The sequence below is a fragment of the Pomacea canaliculata genome, linkage group LG6, assembly GCF_003073045.1.
Source record: "Pomacea canaliculata isolate SZHN2017 linkage group LG6, ASM307304v1, whole genome shotgun sequence".
In the NCBI taxonomy this organism is placed as follows: domain Eukaryota; kingdom Metazoa; phylum Mollusca; class Gastropoda; order Architaenioglossa; family Ampullariidae; genus Pomacea; species Pomacea canaliculata.
Genome location: NC_037595.1, coordinates 6,449,858 through 6,473,840, shown reverse-complemented (window position 1 = coordinate 6,473,840; position 23,983 = coordinate 6,449,858). Strand labels below are relative to the sequence as shown.

Sequence of the window (23,983 nt, the reverse complement as noted above, 5' to 3'; positions counted from 1 at the left end):
CCCTTACCGGAAGTAGCATGTCGTTTTCTGATACGTTTAATCACGGACGTGATATAAGTTAGTGGTTTAGTTGCATCTATGATGTACTAATTGGAACATTTTCAGGCGAGTTCATCAGATAATATCCAACGGATTTAAAGAATTTGAGAGCCTGGGAAAACAGTGATCATCCTCTTTGAAAGAAACCATGGCAGAAGGAGGGACACAGGACAAAGACTCCGTTTTAGATGTAAACAAAACAAGAAAATGCTCTTTTGTTTTATCTTCTCTTTCTGTTTAAATTTTTTGTGAATTAAAACGATAACTATAAATCAACTGCATGAATCATTTTCCAGCTGATCCACATTGCACATTCACTGAATAATTTATCGACAGTACTGTAGCAATGTTTTTAGCAGTTATAAGAGTCCGAAATCGATAGGTTGAAAGTATGTAAAACTTTCTAACATTTGTCAGTGGTGTGCGCAATAAGTCTTGTAAAAATAAGCTAATCCGTTCTTTCGAAGTGTGTTGCTATCGCACAGCTAGGTAGCAAAAAAAAAAAAAAAAAAAAAAAAACCAAATGTATAAAGGGATTAAAAATATACTGAAAGGGATTTGCATATCTAATTATTGATCCCTATTTTTCTCTTATTGTTTCAGTTTGATGAAGAGGAAGCAGAAGAAGACACTCCACTTGAAAAGAGGAAAAAGATTTTTTCCAAAGAATGTAAGTTCATGGTAGAGAAGGAAAAAGTAGAAAAATTCTTATCCTCCAGCACATCCATACTCATTACTGAATGCACAAGAGAGGAAAAAATAAATACCATAATAATTTAAAAATATTACTGTTTATTTATAAAATCAACGTTTACATCATAATAGAATTCCAGAAGAATAATGGTGCTGCTTGATGATTGCTTATTGGGTGACTGTCACGAGACCGCAAAGTGTCTCTCGCTCACTCCCTTTCGACACACTTGCGGGGTCAGACAAATGCGCGTTCTTTCACACAAATAAAATGATTTGTCTAAAGGAGTCTGCCTATTTTTACTAAACAAAACAAAATAACATATAAAACAAAATCCTAACTACGATCTATTTTTCTCAAAGTAGTGACACAGTGAATAACACAATGGCTGGCCATTGACACGTTGAGATAACATAAACGCAGACTGTAAAGCATTCTTCAGTTCCTCTATACTATTTCGATACACTGTCTCGGCAATGGCTCTTCACTTCAAATAACACAACCACAAATGCAATGAATTCCTTATAAACCAGTAAAGCTCACTGTCTCGGCATTGGGTTTTCACTTCATATAACACAACATGTTCTACTCACAGTTGAATAACGACAAATTTCATGTCCTCTCGCCCTTTGCTCTCTAATGATTCTCTCCCCTCCTCCCTAACTGCTCTCCCCACGTTTTTTTTTTTTTTTTACATCATAGATACACGCATTCCGAAAACTTTCATCATTCACGCTCTTTCGCTTAGTCCTACCACTCCGACTAGATCTGTGACAGTGACAGATTTGAGCTTTTATAGTGATTAAAACTTGGCCATAGGCGGATATTAAAGGATTTATTTTTATGCTTAAGTAGTTATCAAAGTCAAATGGCAGTTTTGTGTGTGTGTGTGTGTGTAAAATTCCAACATCTTAGCATCTTGATGCCTGGCCTGTGTGTATGTGGTAATCAAGCTCAAAGACAGGAAGTAAAAGAAATGGCAAGTATTGTGAACATAACTACAATATTTTGAAAAATGTCATGTTTCAGTGCGATGTATGATGTATGGATTTGGAGATGACCAGAATCCATACACAGAATCAGTTGATCTGCTTGAGGATCTTGTTATAGAGTACATCACAGAAATGGTTCGTTGTCTTTTTTCTAAAAATGTCATTGTTTAATTGAAACTTGCTAGTTTCATGCAAATTTCCATAGAGTAGCCAGGACAGTCACCGGTCATTTCCCCCACACCCTGAGTCAATTCATCCCAGCTATGTCCATTTGTCTCAGGTAAATTCAATTTATCCCAAGACTGAGAAGTCAAATCACCCTCAAAAAACGAACTACCAACGACACAAGTAGCTGCCTATTTTAAGCAGAACCATGTCAATAAGTTTAGCCACAACAAAAATAGCCGCTAGGCAATACACATGCAGAGAATGTATCTTACAATAGTGAATAAATGTGATTTTTATCTTTAAACAATCTTATAAATTTGTCATCATTTTATTGTGAACTTGCATTTTGACTTTTTTTGTCTATTACTATATGCAGAGACGTCACTGATTGGGCATGGAACAATTTGACTTTTCAGTCTTGGGATAAAATCATAGCTGTGATAAATTGACTTGGGCTGTGAGGCAAAATGAGTGGTACCCGCTGGGACATGTTAAATTAAGTAAATCCATGGATATTTCAAGCATTGTGGATTTGACATCATGCTGTATAAAGTGATGCTTGTAGGTTTGCAAATTAAGGATTATTCCCTCAGATTTGGGAAAAGGTGTCTTCTACTTTCCTCAACCCAGTCAGTAAAAAAAAAAAGTTTTTCACTCAAGAGTGCAATCTGTCTTGGTCATGATGCTGTGTGTTATTATTATATTAATGAGGCAAACATAGATCTATGCAAATATATATGTGATTGTTGTTATTATTATTCCAAGTACTTAGAGCTCAGGTGTATAGATACACATTTAGTCATTTACAATGAGATGTGGTGTTTCAGACCAAGAAGGCCATGGATGTTGGGCGACCAGGTCGCATTTCAGTGGAAGACATCATCTTTGTGATAAGAAAAGACCCCAAAAAATATTCCCGTGTGAAAGAATTGCTTTTGATGAGTGAAGAACTTCGGAAGGCTCGAAAAGCTTTTGATGAGATCAAATATGCAACAACTAAGTGATTGTATTATATAAATTATCTGTTATATATGTAGATACCAAACATAATGAGTTGCTGGTGTGTGTATAGACAAGTTTGTGTATGCTGACATGCCAGCTTCATGATAGACATGTGAAGTCATTGACAGTAAAGTATGCAGTTAAAAAAAAAAGATTTGAAATAAAATGTGTTTTATGTGGGTAGTTTGTATTGCATATTCAATAGTGTGTCGTAACCCTTTTATTGACATGTTCTACCATTCTACTGTCCACATTGAAACTTGTTTCACTGAGCTATTTAATAAGCTATTAATAATATGATCAGCTATTAATAAGTTATTAACGATTTTAAATAGGGAGTTTCTTTCATCCACCATGTATAAATGAAAAAAATATGCCCCCAAGAACAAGAATATGGATAGATATTCAAGACTACAAACAGCATCAGTAAAAAAAAATCTAACTCGGATGCAGTCCTCTTTTGAGAAATGTTGGACATTTTTTTTACTAAAAGCTGAAGAATACTGATGCTTATCCCTTATTTTACTTCAAAACAGACAAATATTCCTCTAAGATTAGGAAAATTCTGAATGCTTTAAGCATGGGGGAAAAAACACAACTGTCTAACACGTTTCCATTTTGTACAGCTTTAATTTGCATTTACATTCATATAATTTTCATCTGCGACACCCACTTTTCAAACAGTCACCTCCAATCAGCAACGCACCTTCCCACAAAAATTTCATACATCTGACAGAACATTATTTTATCTTCCTCACCCCTACAAACTTTCACAAAACATGCAGAAAAGAAAGATGGCAAAGATAAAAAAACTTTCCATATAAAATGAGCATGAAGTACTTCCAATCATTCCTATTAGTATAGCCTTCTCTTGCCATGTTTTCACAAGAAACAAAGGCCATTCATTAATGCATTTGCTGAACAGAAGGAAAAGAAGGATTAATGTGAAATAATGAAGCAAGAGAAATCTGACAAAAAACCCTGAACCCCCAACCCCTTCAAATCCTAAGCTCATGTCTGTACACTTAAATCATAATGCAACACCAAATGGGGTGGGGGGCTCAATGAACTATCACAGCTAGACAGAAGCTATGTTAATGGGAACTACCAATACACAGTGGCCATCCAAAGACAGCATTACTGCCAATACCCCTCTTTTACTATGCTCTGGTTGATAGTCACAACTATAGAAACAAGATTTAAAAATCTCAGCATGTGATGAACCTATGAAAGTGGGATCAAATGCACATACAATTTTGAAAGGCGATTTTTAGCAATGGAGAGGCTAAAAAGTCTGTCCAATCATTGTGAATAATGGTGAACAGCCCTTACTGTTTATTATAAAAGTATTCTCTCTATAAAATCTGTTGTAGCATCATTGCACTCACTTCCTAAACCCAGCAGATCTCAACAGGTTCACATACAAAGTTCTCATAAAGACCTTGAGTGGAACAGAATCATATTAAATGCAAAACATCAGTAAGGAGTGTAGCATAGATGTAGCTGACTGTCGGTCATTGAGTCTTTTCAATTTAAAATTCACAAACAACAGCCAGCAAAGTCTTTCTTTAATTGCTGCCTCATACGAAACAAATAATGGTGTCTAGTTCTGGCCATTCTTTCTTGTTTCATCACTTGACCTTCTTTTGTTGCCGACTCCTGTAAATGTCGTTGATGGGTGCTGATAAAGAGGAATCGTTAGTTTCTTCATCACTTTCATCCTGGTCAGTGTGTCGGCGCTTTCTGGAACCCATTGCAATCTCCATGGAATACTGTGTACCTGGGTCAATGCGGAACTGACCATCAGTGCCATTGGTGACCCCTACAGGAGCTGCAATAAGAATATCATATCTCATCACTGCCAAGACTTGGATATCCATGGTTAATGAATGCCAGTAGCAGCAACTGGAAATGGTAACAAAGCAGCAACATTTTCTTTTACACACAGTTTTAATCCACAGGAATATTGAAGAAAAACATCCCAAATGACCACGCAGCAAAAGATACATAAAATGTTCACTCACCACTAGGTAGTTTTAGATTCATCATGTGTTCCAGGAATTTATCCATAATAACATGAGGGCCCTATAAATGAGTGAAACAAATTCTGTATTATACTATCCACAGGTGGAAGAAACAGGATGTATAAGAGTGATGCACCAAGCCAACCATATCCAAAAATTAAGCTCTTCACAAGCCATTTACTAAATGCAAGCTTTATAGCCCTTACAACATTTGATGTATTACCCCTATATCACCTACACTCCCATGCTGACCTCCCCTCTCCCCAGTTATTATCAAGGCCATTGGTGTAGCATAACTTGTTACAAGTCTTTTCAACAACATGGCACTTATTAAAGAAGAGGACAAGGCAGGGGGAGGTGGCTGTGCATAAGCCTGTATATTGGTTGAGTTCATACCACATCATACATCATGTTCTTTCCTATCAATTTTATGTTTGAAACAGACAGCTACCAAGCCTGTCCCACCATTTGATTAGCTTGAAAAAAAAAATCCCAATTTAATTAAAGAAATGCATTCAGGAAAGTGAAGTTATGCCCAGTAACACATACACTGAATGCACTAATTAGGAGGAAACTATATTAAAAGAAGGACATACCATGAAACACTGGGGTGGTGGCATGAGCTGCAGAAGGGCAGCTGCAGCTGGAGGTGGAGGAAACACACCCCCTGCAACTGGATGGGAGCCAGGAGCTGTGGAGGAAATGAAATGCAAGGATAAAATTGTGGGAGGTGGCATTTCCATGCATTAACTATTACATTACTTCTTTTGAAGACACTTCTGTAAAGTACTGTATTGCAATGTTTGTACAAACTGCAGCTGATGAGCCAAACTGTGATTTGTTCATGCTTCTTGATTCCATTCAACAGAAAGAAGACTGAAGTGATGAGAATAACAAGCAGGAACTCCCAATCCAACTTCAAGGAGAGAACATCCTAGAAACAGACCGTTTCACGTATCTGGGGAGCATTGTCGACAAGAACGGTGGGGCGGACGATGACATCGAAAGCTGCATCAACAAGGCCAGGCATGCTCTTAACAGCCTACGCCCCATCTGGAACTCCTAAGCATTATCCTTGGACTGCTAGATCCGCATATTCAACATTAATGTGAAGGCAGTCCTACTGTATGGTTCTAAAACCTGGAGATTGACAAACACCATCGACAACAAGCTCCAAACCTTTACCAATCGATGCCTACATCATATTCTGGGAATAAGATGGCATGAAATGATCTCCAACAGCAGCCTGTGGAAAAGAACCAACCAGAATGCCACTAGCCAAGACACCAAAAAGCGCAAAAGGGGCTGGATAGGACACTTGACTGGAACCCTCAGGGGAAGAGGGGAGTTGGGAGGCCAAAAAAAAACTTGGAAAAGAACAGCAGACAGCGAGGCAAAGGACATCGGAACTACATGGGCCCAACTGAAGCTGGCAAGGTGTTGTTGCGGCCCTATGTTCCTTGAGAAGTTACAAGAAATAAACTAAAACCTGATTCCATGTTAGCACAGGAAAAAAAATTATGGCCTTAAGCTAAAGGACTTAAGCTCACTTCATGCCAAAAGTACACGAATGGAATAGAATAAACTGCAATGCTTTAAATAATGTCGGATGCATATGTGATGAGCACACTAAAGATGAACCATCTAAGATACTGTGTTAACAAAAAAGCTAAAGGGAGGACTCACGAACAACTGTACGAGGTTTGAATGGAAGCATCTGGTCAACATCTGGTTTAGGATAATGAGGTCGTTTGGCTTCATCTGTCTCTTCAGTGATGGAAGGTGTCTGCAGCAAGGAACTGGATCCTAGGCCAGTGGGGAGCTGTACTACGTTCTGTTTGATGAGAGCCTGTGGGGAAGAAAGTCTGAATGTTTTCCAGATTCATTTCAATTTTCATACACATGCAAAAGTAAACAAACAATATTGTGTTCTTCCCCCCTTCAGGTCACACTTTCCCTTTTAAATAGTTGATTCAATGCGCCTATCATACACTAGCTATCATGCTTCTTCCTAAAACATAGTTCTCAAGTATATTTTGGGAGAGGGGAAAAATGTTAAGAAGTTCAGGTAATCTGATGGTCTCTAACAAAGTTTTATGCATTTTTTCAATCTTATCTTGGAGTAGGTAAAGAAATCTGAGAGCTTACCATGTAACCTATGGCTTTGAGTTCACTTTCTGAACATGGCAGCAGATCTAAGTACTTGTACCGGTCAATGAGCAATGCAGTCTCTTTGCCCTCAAACTCTTGCACCTAGACAGAGAAAAACCACTCATTTATCCAGCTTAAAAAATAAAATCACTCACAATCCTCCTACAATGATTTCACAGATTATGGCAGAGAATTAGTAGTCAGAAAAAAAAGCTGCCAATCTATCTCTTACCTTTTCAATGGTTTGTGCTCTTCTTTTCTCCACTTTAACAATACTTGCTAAGTCCCCAACTTGAGACTCAAAAGCCAGAAACTTACTCCAGATGTCCCTAAAAAAATGGAAAAAGATCATCACTGGACTAACATGTTTAGGCACACTGAAAAGGGAAAGGTTTACAGGATCTGGTATTAATCCAATATTAATCAATATTTTAATCTCAATATTTTACTCACATTGACTTCTCTGGTGTTAAGGATCCAGAACTAAGGACACGTTCAAATAATACTCGTGTGTTGTTATCCTCTGAAACACATTAACGCTCCACATAAACAGAACTCTATTTCTCATCAATATATGAAGACAGACTACAACAGGCTACTAATACATTAATAATTCATCATACATGAAGAGATGAGATTAAACTGTGATTAGAAAGTCATGGACTAAAATATTTGTGTAACAATAGCTTCTAAACCTTAAAAATTTTCAAGCCTTCCCAAGCCTAAAATCTTGTTCTTCACCCATCAGTTTTTATGATGACAATAATGCTGATGATGATGACAAAAAAGATATATACAAAGGCTACAAAAGATATGCACAAAGTGGAAAATTATTTTTATAGCCATGAACAAGTGTATTTGATTTCATTTGGTTATACTTGTAGTGTGCTTGAAATTGTAACTGACCTTATTCATGTTACTTATATGCTTTAAAAAAATGAAACAATAAATGAAAGAAACTTTCATGCTAAGCTTACCATTGAGATGAGACATGAAGTCAATGTAGCATAAGGCATACTCTGGAATATCTGCAAACCTTTTCAGCCCCAGCTCAAATATCTTGAGGGCAATGGTCTTTTCCTGAAATGTCAAAAAGAAATTTATGAGGAAAAAAACAGTGACATGAATTTTCTCCAAGATGCAAGAGGCAAAGTTGCTAAATCCAATGTGCCCACTGGCAACTTTGAAGACTGAAGACAAATAGTTTAACATCCTGGTTATAAAAACATGCTTCTACAATTATTTTTTCTCAACAAATTGTAAAATGTACTCAAGATATTTTTGATTTTCCACTGAATGCAAGTTTGACACCAAAACAAATATGTATGCTAAAGAAACCTATATTAAAAGAATATTCACAAATGCTTATCTTAAAATACACATAACTCTAGTGCATTCCTTGCTTAGGTACTGTTATTTCTCATACTTGCCTTGCTGCAAAAGTACTCCATCAAAGCAGCAGCTACATAGACATGGTACTGAGAACGTTTGTCTTCTCGTGCACCCTTGAACACTGAACGTGCAGATTTGATGCCTTCTGCTCGACGAGCAAACTTCATGTATTGTATGTATGGCTGCAGCATCAATGAAAGTGTGAACATTTTCTTAAGACATGATTTTTAAAACATAATACAACGAGGCTAATGGATCTCAAAGAGCTCGAAGGATGACAGAAATTTCTCAGGACAAATAAGCAGCAGTTCGGTCTTGTCATCATTCAGTTACAGCTTATTTTGGAGCACCCTTAACATAAATGTTTCATCATATGGATGCAAAGGTAACTAAAATGGAGGTACCTGATTTGTGAATCAAAACAGCTAAGGTAGATACTTATGGTAAGCAGCTATAATGTGTCACCTTCAAGAGGTGAAGTTGTCTACCTTTGTAATCCAGTCTATTTTGAGGAAAGTTGTATTGCTATGTGTGAAAGAGCAAGACAAAATTTTATGTTCTGCTTGCATTGCAGAACTATGAACTCCCTAGTAAATACAAGAAAAGGCAAACTTGTTTCTTGTTATAATGTCCTATTCCAACAAAGGTCAAAGAATATGTAATGTGCTTACCAGAGTGGGATTCACATCTTCTCTATCCACTAGTCGCTTATATATCTGATGGACTTTGTCATACTTCATGCGGGTCTATCGACACAAGGGGAAACTTCATAAATGGTAGCAGCATAGATTTATATTTCTATCCAATTAATAAAAAGATATATTCTGGCTAAAGAATGGCCTATTTTATTATTATATATCATAATGTAAAGGATTAGAACATCTACTTTGTCCCGGAATTTAATGCTCAAAAAGGCAAGAAGACAGACTGCTGTACTAACTCACCTCCTCAAAGTCTGCATAGGCAAAATATATGAGCATGTTGGACTTCATGAGACTGGTAATTGCTCGCTCGTATATTGCTGCAGCCTCGTCTGCAAAGAGCTTGCCAACATTTTGGTCACCTTTTTCTGTAAGCAGTTTGCTGGACTGCTCTAAGTAGGATGCCGCTTCATACCAGATGTCTGGGTGATGGCCAAGGCACAACAGAGACTGTTCATATGCAAACATCACTGCAGGCAAACAGAAAGTATAGGATTGGTTTGTTCATATGGCACTGTTCAATGGTCAGTGTTCTAAAAGTTACAACAGTTGTGTTCTATTTCCTCCAGCCACATGAGCAAAAAAGATCTTATGCTAGAGCTGATTTTGGTGTTTAGTACGAACTCGCAACCATAGCTATATCATAGTGAGGAAGGCCAGCCTCATATCCCAGGAGAATTTATGTGTACCAGAGTTGGATATTTTAACACACAACCCATGATCCTGGGAACAAGTGCTTCTAAACCACCTTTTATATGGCCCAAGATAGAAACAGATAATTAATTTTGCTTGCATTCCTACCTCTCTTAGTGATAACTGCATGGTCTTCTGTTCGCAATGGATTACTCTTTTCCCAAGCAATGTATTTTTTCCAAAGTTCTACCTGGAAGAGAAACCACAGGTTTGAACAGCCAAGTTTCATCAAGCCAGCTATTCAACCTCCACAAATCATAACAAGATCAGATCACATTGGTGAATTAAAATTAGATCCAACCCCTATCCACACCTTCATAATTGCTTATTAAAAACATTAACTTCTGAAAAGAGGTTGTACTGTGCTTATTGTCTGTAACCCATTTAAAAGCAAAACCATTGTCTGGTCATCCATCATGTCACTAAGACAACCATCAACACACCTGTTTGAGCTCCTGGAATGTATTCTGTGGAGGTACAGAAGGGCTGTTTTTATCCAGGCCACGTGTAACAGCCTCAAACTCTTTTGCTACTCGCCGTGCATTCATGTATTCTCTACCTCTGTCCTCTGTCATTTTCTTTGCAATCAGTGAATTGATACTCTACGAACAAATAAATCAAACCATTAATATACAAATATTTTGGTGGATAGAATGGTTTTTATATCTCAGGAATCATTCAATCTTCCTTAATCTTTTAACCAGGTCTTAATTTAGCTTTTTGGAAGATATATAACAACATTCTATTTATGGGTAATTTTCTTTAACTCTTTGTGCAAAAGTATTGCAGGATGTGTAAATATTAATCAAACTTCATATCCACACTTGTCTAGTTTTACATTTGATACTGGCATACTATTGAGAATTATTATTACTTATATTATTTATATATTTCCATATTTATATTTTAAATTTATTTTGTTGATTTAATTGATTAATGAAGTGCATCAGGACACTGAACATGTTTTCTTTTTTGCGCTTCTATATCAATAAGATTTTCCTGTTACTTTAGGTTTAAAGCTGCTCATACTTCCAAAACATTTTCCTTATACTTCCCGAGATATATTGCATGCTCAACAATGGCATCTTTATTTGAGTGATATTTATGCTCGACAGTGAACATATTCCAATATTTCCTAAATTTTGATGTTACTCCTTCACTATAAATTACTATTAGTTTTCACACTTTTTGAATTAAAACTGATATTATTCAATTATTTGCAGTGATTTTAATGTCTTAAATAGAAGGCATTAATACATAATACTTCAAATGGCTAGAATTCAGTTATCACAGCACTTACATTTTCATAGGCACAGTAATCTTTCCACAAGATTTCAATGTGGATCATAGGATTAACCACTCCTCTTTGGTAAACTTTTCGCACTGCTGTGATCCGCTGATTTTCTGCGTATGTTCCAACAGCCTCCCTGTAATATTCAGTACATGAGATACAGTTATATAATGGCCTACCTGCAACGTTGGATACTTGGATAAAATTCCTTTGACCTAAATTTCCTTGATACTACTGACATTTAACAGAATTCTTCCAAGGTGCATGATTAACAAATAGAAAGCAGGAACAAGCAAAAGACCTGCTTTAAACCCCAGCAAGGGGATTTTTTTTTTTTACTAGGTAAGTCTTAGGCTTTAGACTTCAATACCATTTCTGAACACGGCTGCAGGTCCAAAGTACTTGTACCAATCTATTTGGAGCAATCAGATGTAAATATGACATTTGTTGTTGTACTTTTTAGATCAGAAGTTATAATTAACAAATGTTTGCACTTACACAGACTTTAGAAAATTGATATAATCAACCCAGATCTGGTAGGACATTATGTCCATTCCGATCTTCTCCAGTGCAAAATCATATGCTTGAGCCATCTTCTCTCTGTATGATGGTAAGCTGCCTTTGGTTTCCTTGATATAGCTGAGGTACAGCTTCCATAGATCTATGTTTAGCACCTTGATAAGACATCTCTGGAAGAGCTGTCCATGACAAGAATGATGATCAAGTTTGTTTCATGAACACCAGTACTGCAGGAACAATTCGTGTGGAACTTTACCTTTAACTCGTTTGATTAGTTTGTGTAAGCAGTTCAATAAGCTGTTACATAAAAAAACTTGTCTTGCAAGAAAATATTTCACTAATGAGAACTTTAAAATGGAAAGGACTTAGCAATGCTAAGGTGTTCCAGCATTTCTTCGAATGTCATCAAGATTACATCCTGAAATTAATTTGTAAAAACGCTTTTTTGATCTTTTTTTTCCACATCTTATAAAACTTCATTTTCTGTATTGTTGTTAAGAGATTTGTTGCACTTTGCCTGTATGTCTCTCGGTTTGAAACTCCAAAAGTTTCTTTCGTCCTCACCTTTTTAAAACTATCCCAGAACAGCCTCATTTGGCCATGTGCTAAACATGGGGCACTTCAGGAAAGTTAGCCAAAAAGATATGTCGCAGATGCATTGCTACTTTACAGACCAAGACATTTAATGGGCTTTAACAATAGCAATCACTTATATGTGAAAATGTCGAAAAGGGAGTTGCTAACCAAACATTTTAAAAAAGTATCTCACCTTTTCTACTCTTTCAAAGTTTTTTGCCTTCAGCTGAAATAAGAAACAAGTATTAATGAAGTTTGCTTATATTTCTGCATAATTTTAAACAATAAATTTCCTATAAAATTTTTTTCCCCCCTCATAATGGACACCAACAAGATTGCAACTTCACACCAGTGAGTTCCCTCACACACACCATTGAGAATAACTCTAGATTGTTATTATAATGAAGAGGCAATCATTTGAGTGAGCAAAATGCTCAACATTGCAGGACTGTGATTCAAACTATATTTTTAAGATGTTTGATTTTTTTTTTATCTGTGAATAATAGAAGGCAGCAAAAGCATGTTTGAAGAAATGTACTTTGCACTAGCATGTTTGTTTTCATGCATTCATTTATCTGTGAAATGCATCAACCATACACACAAGCAGTTACAGACGGAGAGCATAAGGCCTAGAGAAAAAACCTCAGAAAGGAGGAGTCTGAAAGACTGTAAACAAGCAAGACAGAAAGGGAGGTAGGGGAGGAAAAAAAACCGAGTAGAACAAGACAAAACACACAACTTATTACAAGCAAAATCAAACAGACAAAAATGAAACAAATATAAAATGGAATGGGATTCAAGATTCATTTATTCTTCAGTGAGAACAGAACCCTTTTCATCACAAAAATACAAAGATTATGATGTGAATACAAATTCTGCATGCCAAGAAAAGTAACTTGGTTACAGACAAAATGGAGTAATTAAACTCACACAGGGATTTTGTGCTTAAACAAAGCTTTTTAGAGAAAGTTCAAACAGTTAGAACGTTTTTGTGAATACATTAATAATCATTAGTTTAAATACAGTTTTTATCATCCATAAAATGTTAGTGGTTTTCAGATCCCTATTAAGAATTCTCGAGGGTTTTAAAAGCCCCTCATTCTTGTCCCCATGAACATGAGTTTTATCGACCAGTTACAGGAAAAAAGTACACACCAATCCATATGACAATGTTATCTTGATTCCTGATGACAAGAATCTAAAGGAAAGTAATTAGTGTCATGTTTTTATGCATGTAAAGGTAAGCAATATTTGATAACGAGTTATGGCAAAAGTTCAGGTTTTAAGTTTGGTATATTATGAAATACTTTACCCAGTAAAGCTCTGGCTTAAACTTTTAAAATCTTTTCAGCCCCTACTGCCAAATCATTTACATTTTCAGAACCCCTTGGTCCTCTTTCTACAGGATTTGAACTCTCTTAAGTGAATTGTATATGCTTTCAGGTGATGGAAATCCTCAATATAAAAACAGACTGAACATTATTCTAGGCTTAAGAAATATTAATGTTGTGGTAAATGCTGTTTTAACTCTTTACAGTTTGCTCAAATATGTATAGTCAAAATACCATATTTAGTCAGGAGATGAACAAGAAATTCCAAGTATTAAATTTCTCTCTCTTTGAGAGAGGATAGCAATGATAGAGATGGAGTGGAAAGAGAGGAAAATAAAAGAGTGATGTTCCAGAAGAACAAGAACCCTCTGAAGCCTGACCAGGCAAAAATAACTTGTAGCAATGAACCAAAGACTTTATTACTCAAACAATAGGTCAAATGCATGACAACAGTTCAAAAAAATGTTTAAAACATTTAAAAAGCCACTACCAGAGAATTCAAGAGTTTGAGAGAGTCTGACATATGTTACATAACCATTTGCTATTTTCTGGAACTATCAAATCCACTTTGAGAAATTTAATGATGTAAAACAAAGTGAAACTAAGACAACTACCAAAGAAAATTAAAATGTTATTTTTATTAAATGGTGGTGGAAATGAGAATTATGTGCAGGTATTTTATTTTACGTGCGCAAAGACAATGCTATCATAGAAACAAACTTTCGGTGTTGAAAAAAGGTTTATTTCATATGGAAAACACTGACAACACTTTTCAAATTTTTTTACAAAAGGCTCTTCACTCAACTAGGTTTTGTGGGCATTTAGGCACGCGCAATATTGTGTAAGGCATAGTGTATTAGACAGGCATCAAATCCATATCACAACAATTCAGGTTTATAGATAAATGAAACAACACAGACTAGTCAGATTATTCCAGTGAACAAGTAATTTGTTTTCAGGAACAGGAAAATCCTAATGGAATGCCAACACAACTTTTAATGACAATATTTGGGACAATTTCTTTCATACTAGTACAAATATTAAAAATTCTAAATGCTTTTAAAAGGTTTATTATTTCCAAAATATGTGTAAGTTCATGTGTATCTGTATACATGCTTCCATACATAGGATTGCTCAAGTATTTGTGTCAAAGATGCACACACTTTTGTGTCTCTCATTTGTTTTAACATGTTATGCTTATTAAATGCCCTAGGCTGAGTCAAACATGAAGTTGCTAGTTCATAGAACATACATACACAGATGTGTCATGAAGATTTACTTTTTTTTTCGTAAGAAAGATACCTTAGGATTGACCTTAATTCATATTTCTGACATCACTGAAGGCTGTAGCCAATATGAGAAGTTCAAGCACATTCTAATCCAGTGTAGCCCAATCAGCAAGCTGATAATCTGATGTGCCTGCATATGAGGTTGTGACCTCTGTCCAAGCCCCAGTTAAGACCAACAATGTTCGAAGGCCTGCATCTCACGAATGTGAATATTTTTCCATTTAATTTTGAGAATACATTGTAATCAACTGTTTATGAAAATAATTTTGCATTCAGATTAATCACAGTGAATGATATTTTGTTTAGATATGATTTTTATTCTTTTTTAGTGATGTAGACAGACAAGAAATTTATTTGTACTAAGGAGCATCCTTGTAAATAAAAAAAAAAGAAACTATGCATGACATGACTACGGGTGATTTTTTTTTTTTGCATGTAGGGATTTTGAGAAATTGCTGCTAAATTTCATTCCCACCTTCTTGTAAATATGGCTTAATGTGAAGCTCATGTGCAGCCTACTTTTCACTTGTAACATTCTGGTTTTTAAAATTGAACAGATAGCAAGGAATGTTCCTGCTCATTTTAGAAAAAGGAACACAGAACTTCCAGACTAATTTACGAAAGACTTCATCTCTGTGAAAGTCTTCTCTGAAGATGTCAAGCATAACTGTACTTTTTGTTTTAAGCGTTGCATATTCTATAAACATGGATCCTCTTGTAAGCAGTAATTGAAACACAGGCCCTAAAAATATGTTTGTGATGATGATCCAGCATTGTGTATTCCTATTAGATGATAGCTGATTACTTAAAAAAGGACACAAATGCTGATGCCTTTGAATAAGATCTAGCATTTAAATGTCATAATGCACACAAAACTGCGTAAGCCAAACTGCAATCTATAAAAAATTTTAATTACTGAAGCCAAGGCACACATTTGTAGTTTATAGAATAATACAATCCATAACAAATGTAAATGGGAAAAATGTACCATCTTCTAAAAAGTTAAATGCACCTATCACATAAGTCTATACTTCAGTTTTCAGGTCATTTCTACCCCAAAAATTAATCTAACACCTACTGATGATCAGATCCTTTATATGAGACTTGTAATAACCTCCTTCACCATCCCAAAATTTAAACATCTGGGGGCCAGCAACTAAGGCTCTATCATGGCAAAGCAGCCAGCTCTGTAAACAGATGCCACATGCAGAGAAAGAGCATGCCCAAAACAAGATCTGAAACCACAGGAGAACAGACTGTATTGGTGACAAGAGCTAACTGTTGTTGTGCCACTGAACAGCCCGTTAAAGCATTTGGACCTTGACAGAATGAAGCCACTAAAGTAAGCCTGTGAAACATTTGGGAGATAGAACTATGTTCCTCCTTCGAAGCAAAATACTGGTGCCTAAATTTTGCCAGAACTGTTGGTTCTGAACCAAACTGTAAATGCCATAAATCTTCCTCCTTAATCTCATCCCTACTCTGCCCTATAAATGTTGTTGAAAGTTTCCAGAAAAGCCAAAATGTCTAGACCAACAAAAACAAGACACCTTAATTAAACAAAATGCTACCCTTCAATGCTACTCCTACTAACCACAGTGACACAAAACTAATTATTTTTAAATCAAAGAAACACTTGTACCACTCCATGATGCTACTTTGACATGGTGGAAATGTCAAGTCAATAATGTAATCCAAAATATTCCCTGCATAACACATGAATAAATTAAGCCTTTGCTCAAGGACAACTGTGAAACATTTCCTAGATACAGTATAAGTCTTCTACAACCAAGCTAAGGCACCAAAGCAGTGGAAAGAATTCAAGTTGTTAATCGACAAAACTTATAATTTGTTATAAGTAAAAGTGCTGTTACACCAGTTTCAGTTTAGAAAATCTGTGCCATTTTCTTCCTTATAGAAATGTTTCAGTGACAAGTCCATTGTAATTTATGATTAGTGTTAATGATGCCTTGAACTTTTTTCATGGGATCTGTGCACTTGACAAGTCTCCTGACAATGTGATGATTAATATGATTCAATTCTTACATTCAACTGCTATAGCTGGAAAATAAAATGTAACTGTAGCAGTTCCCTTCATAGAAGAAAGAAATGTCTGAGATCATTATGACTGAAACTAATAAATGTACTATCTCAAGTGAGTGATTGTACCTTTATCACATATGACCAAAATCAGAAATTACCAACAAAAAATCCCCCAGCAAACTAGCAACCAAGTTTTCATCACTTCAAAATACTGAATGTGTGTCCAACACAAGGAAACTACAAATAATTCTATTGAACAAATCCAAAGAAGAAGAAAAAATGCATCCAGAAATATGACAGATGCACCTAGACCATCTTCTAATGTCACAAGAAATGTATACTTGAAATCAAATCTTATTTTATCTCTTAAAATAGAAAATTTTAACAGAAACTGTATCTATGGCAAATAGCATGTAACCCAACTGCCAGTGGACACCAGGAATGAGCAACACTTTGGTCTGCCTCTCATACAAACATGTCTCCTGTTTGGCTGTGGAAAAGATCCCTCAACCACAACCATGTCCTATTCCAACAAAGGTCACTGACACAGGTGTGCAATATGGAGCCACACTGGCATGTGCTGTTGGACTTCAAGCAAGATGCAGAGAAAACAAACCTTCACGTTACTCCTCATTTAGGGATAAATCCTTGGACCACAATACACTTCTACGTTACATTAGCAGGAAAGAATCAGTCTGAAAAGAAGTCTATGGCACCCGACGTCATGTGTTCATAGGACACAATAGGCACATACCGTCAATAATGAAGCAAGCAACAATCTGGTTAAGATAGAGATCACTTGTCATCAACTATAATCGTCATGCAACCTTTAGTCAACATTATGCAGTAAATAGCCTGGACTGGTGTGTTGAACAGTTCAAGAATGATGTTAAACATAAGAATCTGTTTCAAACATCTTTCAAAAGAAAAAAGCTCAAGCTTTCATGCAGAACCTTCTGAAATTTTCAGCAGTTATTTAACTAAGCTTGTTCTATGAATAAAATGTGCACATTGGGTTTGTGCATAATATTTTTGCTTGAATTTGTAGCATACTTTGCTAAGGTGTAGTGCATTTAATGTCAGAAAGACTGGGACTGAAAATGGCAGGGCACAGAGTGTTTTGTGAAGCATACACCCTAATTTGGTAGAAATATGACTTAAAATAGTCAAAAACTTGACATATGATAATGCATATGATTTGAGTGCTAGCAGTTTAGCATGTGTAAATGACACAAGAGCAAGGGAAGAAAACGAGTATCAAGGGAGAGAAATTGTATCTTCAATACAAAGAGCTGTTGCCTGTGTGGTTGTGCATACATACTAATTTGTTTCAAAGCCTGTTGTATGGAAGGTAAGTGTTTATCACTCTCAACAACATGCATACACTCTCTCCCACCATTTTTAGCAGCCGTGAATGTCACATTGCACACACAGTAACAAACAAGCAGCACAAACATCTGTGCACACATATGCAGTCACCCCCAATGGTGTAAACCAAACACAAAGCTTAAAATGTGCATTCACCTAAGAAAAACAGATAAAGCACCCACAGGAGCCTGTTCAAACATTTATTTTGAGGCATTTTGTTCAGAATCACATTACCTCAAAAATATGTATACTGAATTTTTGAAATAATAAATAACCAAACAAAGTATAAAATATCACATTTGACATATAATACTGTACCTGGACTGGAAGGACCACTGAGAAAGGAAATACTGTCACTAAAAATAAACTTCAAAAATTCTGCTAAAGTCAAATAACTTATTTAAAGATAAAGATAAAAATATACTTAGAATATCATGTCCAAAAAAGAAAAAGTGATGATAAAAATGAACTCCTGCCTCAAAATGTTTTACACACATAAGAAACACATATTATGTGCGTTTTGAAACACAGTAACCTGGAAGAAGTTTTATTAATTCACATTTTAATATAGTTTTCCCAGTTTAAATCACCAAAGAAACATAGTCCAAGACAAACCACACAACTCACCATTAACATGCAGTCTAATATATGAAATTAAAATTACCAGAACTGTTCAAGTCACATTATACCACCCCCCCCCCCCCCCCCCCCCCCCGCACTTCCATTCAATTCATTTCTCCTCAAATTACCCTTTTATGAATCAAACAAAATTTCAAAAATGAAGACAAAATTTTATAAAAGCTTTCAGCATTTGTCAAACTCCATAAGCATTTTATTTAAAAATATTTTTCTCGTCACTGATGTGTCAAATTGTTAAAAAAATTAGTGGATCAGCATTACCATCAAGTTAAAAAACTTCTTTCTTATTAAAGAATAAAACTTATATTACCAACATATCTGCATACATACAATGGACATATACACTCAACCACACTTGGGCCAACATAGTCTGTTATAAACAACTGTGTTTAAAAGTCTACTCTTGGCAATTTGAATACTAACTGCATAATGATTTTGTTTTATAGGTACTGAGGCATATTACAGACAACTACCAGGAATAATTACATTACTGTTGAGCGACCCAGCTCTTACTGTATGTTATTTAAGCCCAATATTAAGGCTAAGATTAATTTGGATATAAAAAAAAAATAAAAAAATAATGGGAGAGCATAAGATTTAGCTTTTTAATTAAGGAAAACTTGCAAAGGATTTTTATTCCTATAATAATTCCCAAGTTTCAATATTATTATTGCAATATATACAACATATACAAACCTAGGTAACACTAATGGCCAATATTTTATTTTTGAACAATGTGAAATAATTGTCACTTCTATATTAAGCACCAACCAAAAAACCTAGAACTCAAACACTGTTTAAAACAAATCCTTAAAAACTTTTATTTACTGTGGGTACATACCATGCATATGCAGCTCTGACTACAAAAGGGTCTTGTACACATGTAAGGTAGGGTATGCACAGTGATGTTAGATGACATGTCCACCCCACTAACTCCCTACCTAAAAAGTCAACACCATCCAACCCAAGTTTCCCTAGAAACGCAGGAAAAAGTCAACACCGGCAGAGGTAAACTTCTTTATCGTTTGATAAAAGAAGAGAACAAAGTGAATTCAATGTAACTACATTAAAACATAGATATAACCAAAAAAAAAAAAAAAAAAAAAGAGGCTTAAGATCTAATTCTATACTTAACATCACAAACCACATGTGCACATTCTTATATGCTCTGGCTAGAAAGACCTTAACAGAAATGCTCCTGACAATCAGACAGTGGGAAATACTGCTACTTCCAATTTTACAATTTGTTATTCACATCAAATATTTTTACTCTATTTCTACTGCGCCCATCCATATGCTTGATCTACCCTCACAAATTGTAAGCGTTAAACCCATATTCATGCTCTGAACAGCTGCAAAGCACTATTTATTATCTAATCATACATTAAACAAAATTTTCATAGAAAATTCCAAATCCAGGGACTTAAATTTCTGTTTTGATTTCACTTCGATTTCTTCAAGATCCAGCTTCAACAGAAGCATAAAAGAAAGTGCAAGGTGTGGTATAAAAAAAAGAATATTAACCTCTTGCTCAATATAAATCTTCCAATATTTGCCTGCACTTGGAAACTGCTCCACTAGACGTTCATATATAGGCCGAGCCTCCTCAATTTTCCGCATCTGGAACAAGACATATTTAGCAGTTAATAATGTACATAAACAGGCTTTAAGTTAAAGTTAAAACCTCTAGTCTAAACCTACCTTCGGAGACTCTTAAAAAGAAAAGAGATTCCTACTTTAAACAAACACTTCTGGTATATCTGCCAGCTTCATCACACTCACTAAACAAAACATACAATATTGACTGCAACTGTAGTAAAATGATGTCCTGTTTGTTAACAATCAAGTAACTTACTTCAGCCACATTTTCTTATGTGAAATTCACATTTAAACCACAGCCATGTGCATAAAAATCATATAATCATGATGAAATTTTTGAAACTTAAAATTTTCCTCAGAAACACTCATAGCATGGTAAAGTCTCCTTACAGGAAACGGCAAGGGAACTAGCAAGCTGGGCTTTAATGATGGAGACTGACTTTCTGCTTGTGATTTTGGGCTGCAAAAGAATTGTTTCTGAACAATTTCTAAAGAAACAGCTCCAGGATGGTTCACAAAGGTCTTCATTTTTGAATACTCTTATGAAAGAAAACAAACTGATCCTAATTTGAGACATAGTACGACTTTTTGACAAAAGTATCGTTGAGTGTATTGTTAACAGCATTTGATGATTCGCCAGTATAGCCATATTTATAGCTTGCAATCTTAGTTGCATCCTATGATGAAAGTAGAGTGCATGCAGGGCACAAGTTTGTTTATGTGCAAGAATCTGAAAAATTCTTTCAGTTCCACCAATCTTAATGCAAGTGACAAAGAAAGAAGTTCACTCAGTTTTGTAATGACATTCTTTTTTAATCTTCCATGCACAGATTGCCATTATCAGATCATGCAGCTGCCACACTGAAACTTCATACAATTGTTTGTAACCTTATCATCACACCAGTTCTGGCTGAAAATTTTTAAGACAATCTCAATTCCAGAATGCCTGTACTCTAAAGACTAAGTAAATGGTTTTCCTGAAACTTAAAATTTCCAGCATAAACAATTCAGCAAGTCGTCATTTAGATTCAATTTGTTAATTGGTTGGAAAGGATTTTTAATTTAAATGTAGTGTAGCTATGAGAACTTTACTACTAATGCCAGTAGTCCTTATTTTTTGTGTGAAAAACAATGATAATGAAGTAAACTTGAAAATGTTTTTCACCTGTGCATCTCTGATGAGAATACTCCATGCTTCTGTGTCATAGGGATATGCCTTGATTCTTTTTTCTGCTTTCACAATCTTGTCAGCAATGTACCCAACTTCCTGTAAAAATAACAATTATGACAATATACAACAATTGTGTGTGGACAGCTAGAGAAGGAATCGAGACAGAGAGCTGCTCAATATCCCAGATCTCCCATCCACTTCAGTGTGTCTTCATGTAAAAAACTTATACTATCTACCCAAAATTTATTCAATCACTGTTTAAAGCACCTTGCTGGATGGCAACAGTCCAATATAAAAGCAGGTTGTAAGTACTTAAATCTTAGATGCTGGCAGTTATCTTTTTAATGGTAGACTGAAGTGAAAATAGGGTGGCTTGTGATTTTGAGCTGCAATGTGTGAAACAGAATTTCTCAAGAGATGGGACGTTTGGTAGGTAAAGAAATAAATTGGTTGCAATCTAGAGATTTTTTAATATGCCTGAAGTTGGTCGTCCTTTTACTTTGAAACAAATGATGAAAAATCAAAGAGAACAGCATATTTTGGGCAGCACAATCCTATTTTTAAATACTACTGTGGAAACGAAATGTGTACCAGAGCTGTTTATCTATTCACTCTTCTACTTCAGTCTAGTCTAGATTGTATTTTGTGCTAACGAAAAATGTAAAATGGTTGGTGTAAAATTCAAGTTAAAAAATAACAGATATTGGCTAAGACAGATCCAAAAAATTTTTTAAACACATCATGTCGTTCCAAAGAAAAAAAAACCTTTTTTAATCAGTTTTTTTTTTAACGTCGCGTAACTGAGGATGGATCAATTAGTTTGACATTGGTCTGATTACTTATCATTACCGCATCAAAAGTTGTTACAAGTCCACTGACCTAATAAAATATCAATATGCTTGATGTGACAGCAAAATAAACTTCAATCAAGTAAAATTAAGGCACATTACCTCTGGTGGTAACGCTTGATTTCCAGCAGTCTGAGCCTGAGCCATGTTGGATCTCTGCCGGCGACTTTGCTGAAATTTCTCAAAATATTCTTTGCGAATCGAATCTAACAGTTACACATAACATAAATGTTAAAAAAAAAAATTATGCCTCCCACATCATACCAAACCTCGAAAATTCTACGAACACAAAGTAACAGAGCTCCCAGAGAGAGATTAAGCGCTATCTCGCAAAGTATCGAGAATTCACGTGCTCTATATCCGAATTCGGGTGTTTCCGTAGGCTGTGACGGAAATAAACGAATGCTACGGCGCGCGGGCTCGTCGATTCGACCACTAATCTCAGCCGATTCGACCACGTCTGGCTTCAGACAGAAACATAATTAAAGCTTCTCTCTCTACACATACGCATCTTCGCTGTTTGCTATATGTAAACAAAAAAAAAAAAGGAAAGGACTTTTTAATTTTTTTCCTATGCAAATTAGTCACAGGATGTGTATCAAATATGACAAATAGATATGGAGACGCTATATAGCTATATAGCTGTTTGAAGTAACGTAGAGCAATATGATACCTATACATGTATATATACACAATGGCAGAGCAATCGACCGGCAGAATACATATACGACTCGATAATGAACGCACTTAAAAAAAATAAAATTTTTAAAGTTGTTACAATTTAATATGTCAAAAAAAAAAACCTCTGAGATATATATATATTGACATAGATCAACTTTATATATAATTATATAAAAAGTAGATGAGAACGAAGAGTACAGCAAATTTAATTCACTTAAAATTTCCTGGCCGAATAGTCGCTTATAACAATGGTTGAACCGACTATGTATGGATATAGTGGTCGAATATATCGGCAATATATATATATGAGCTGTAGGTACATGGTCATGGTCCAATAGACCGATCCCCTATATTTATTTATACACGATCGAGACTTTCAATGGGTACGAGAAGAAGAAAGATTATGTATATATATACAGCTGTAAAAAGCTCAATTCTTACAGGTAATATAATATATTCCCAACTTTTTCATTCGATTTGATTTTTCGTAACTGCATATATATATTTTTTTCTTATCGTCGCTGTCGATTCCCCATTTTCATATCGAGCAACTTTGTGTGTGTCTGTGTGTCCGTTCGATCGAAGCTGACTTTGAATCGCGTGCATTGTAAGCTGGATGCCTGTGAGATATATTATGACACAGGCACAGGGTAAACACTAATTAATCGGAGCAGAGCACAAAAAAGGCGGTGGCCCCACTTTTTATAAGGCACGTTTTCCGACAGCTTCATCTCAATGATCACGTATCAATAAAAATCGCTTGCAGTTACAATTA

The 23,983-nt window shown here is 35.5% G+C and overlaps 2 protein-coding genes across 2 annotated transcripts; one reads left to right on the top strand and one right to left on the bottom strand.

The window, feature by feature from the left end:
• Positions 1 to 16: 16 nt before the first annotated feature.
• Positions 17 to 3,071, top strand: LOC112566885 (transcription initiation factor TFIID subunit 13-like). The gene is made up of 4 exons (XM_025243303.1): positions 17 to 229; positions 643 to 709; positions 1,760 to 1,857; positions 2,718 to 3,071. Exons 1-4 carry the CDS (start codon positions 188 to 190, stop codon positions 2,892 to 2,894), a joined length of 384 nt encoding a protein of 127 aa, XP_025099088.1. The 5' UTR covers positions 17 to 187; the 3' UTR covers positions 2,895 to 3,071.
• A 431-nt stretch (positions 3,072 to 3,502) lies between these two features.
• LOC112566883 (cleavage stimulation factor subunit 3-like) lies at positions 3,503 to 22,890 on the bottom strand. Its single transcript, XM_025243301.1, has 19 exons — positions 22,630 to 22,890; positions 21,674 to 21,775; positions 20,434 to 20,529; positions 12,433 to 12,465; positions 11,643 to 11,842; positions 11,154 to 11,280; positions 10,297 to 10,455; positions 9,962 to 10,043; positions 9,404 to 9,630; positions 9,131 to 9,205; positions 8,498 to 8,641; positions 8,045 to 8,147; positions 7,521 to 7,590; positions 7,300 to 7,396; positions 7,065 to 7,169; positions 6,603 to 6,765; positions 5,513 to 5,607; positions 4,917 to 4,977; positions 3,503 to 4,723 (listed from the first exon to the last, which is right to left on the bottom strand). The coding sequence occupies exons 1-19, from the start codon at positions 22,672 to 22,674 to the stop codon at positions 4,524 to 4,526; spliced, it is 2,184 nt and encodes a 727-aa protein (XP_025099086.1). The 5' UTR covers positions 22,675 to 22,890; the 3' UTR covers positions 3,503 to 4,523.
• Positions 22,891 to 23,983: the final 1,093 nt, after the last annotated feature.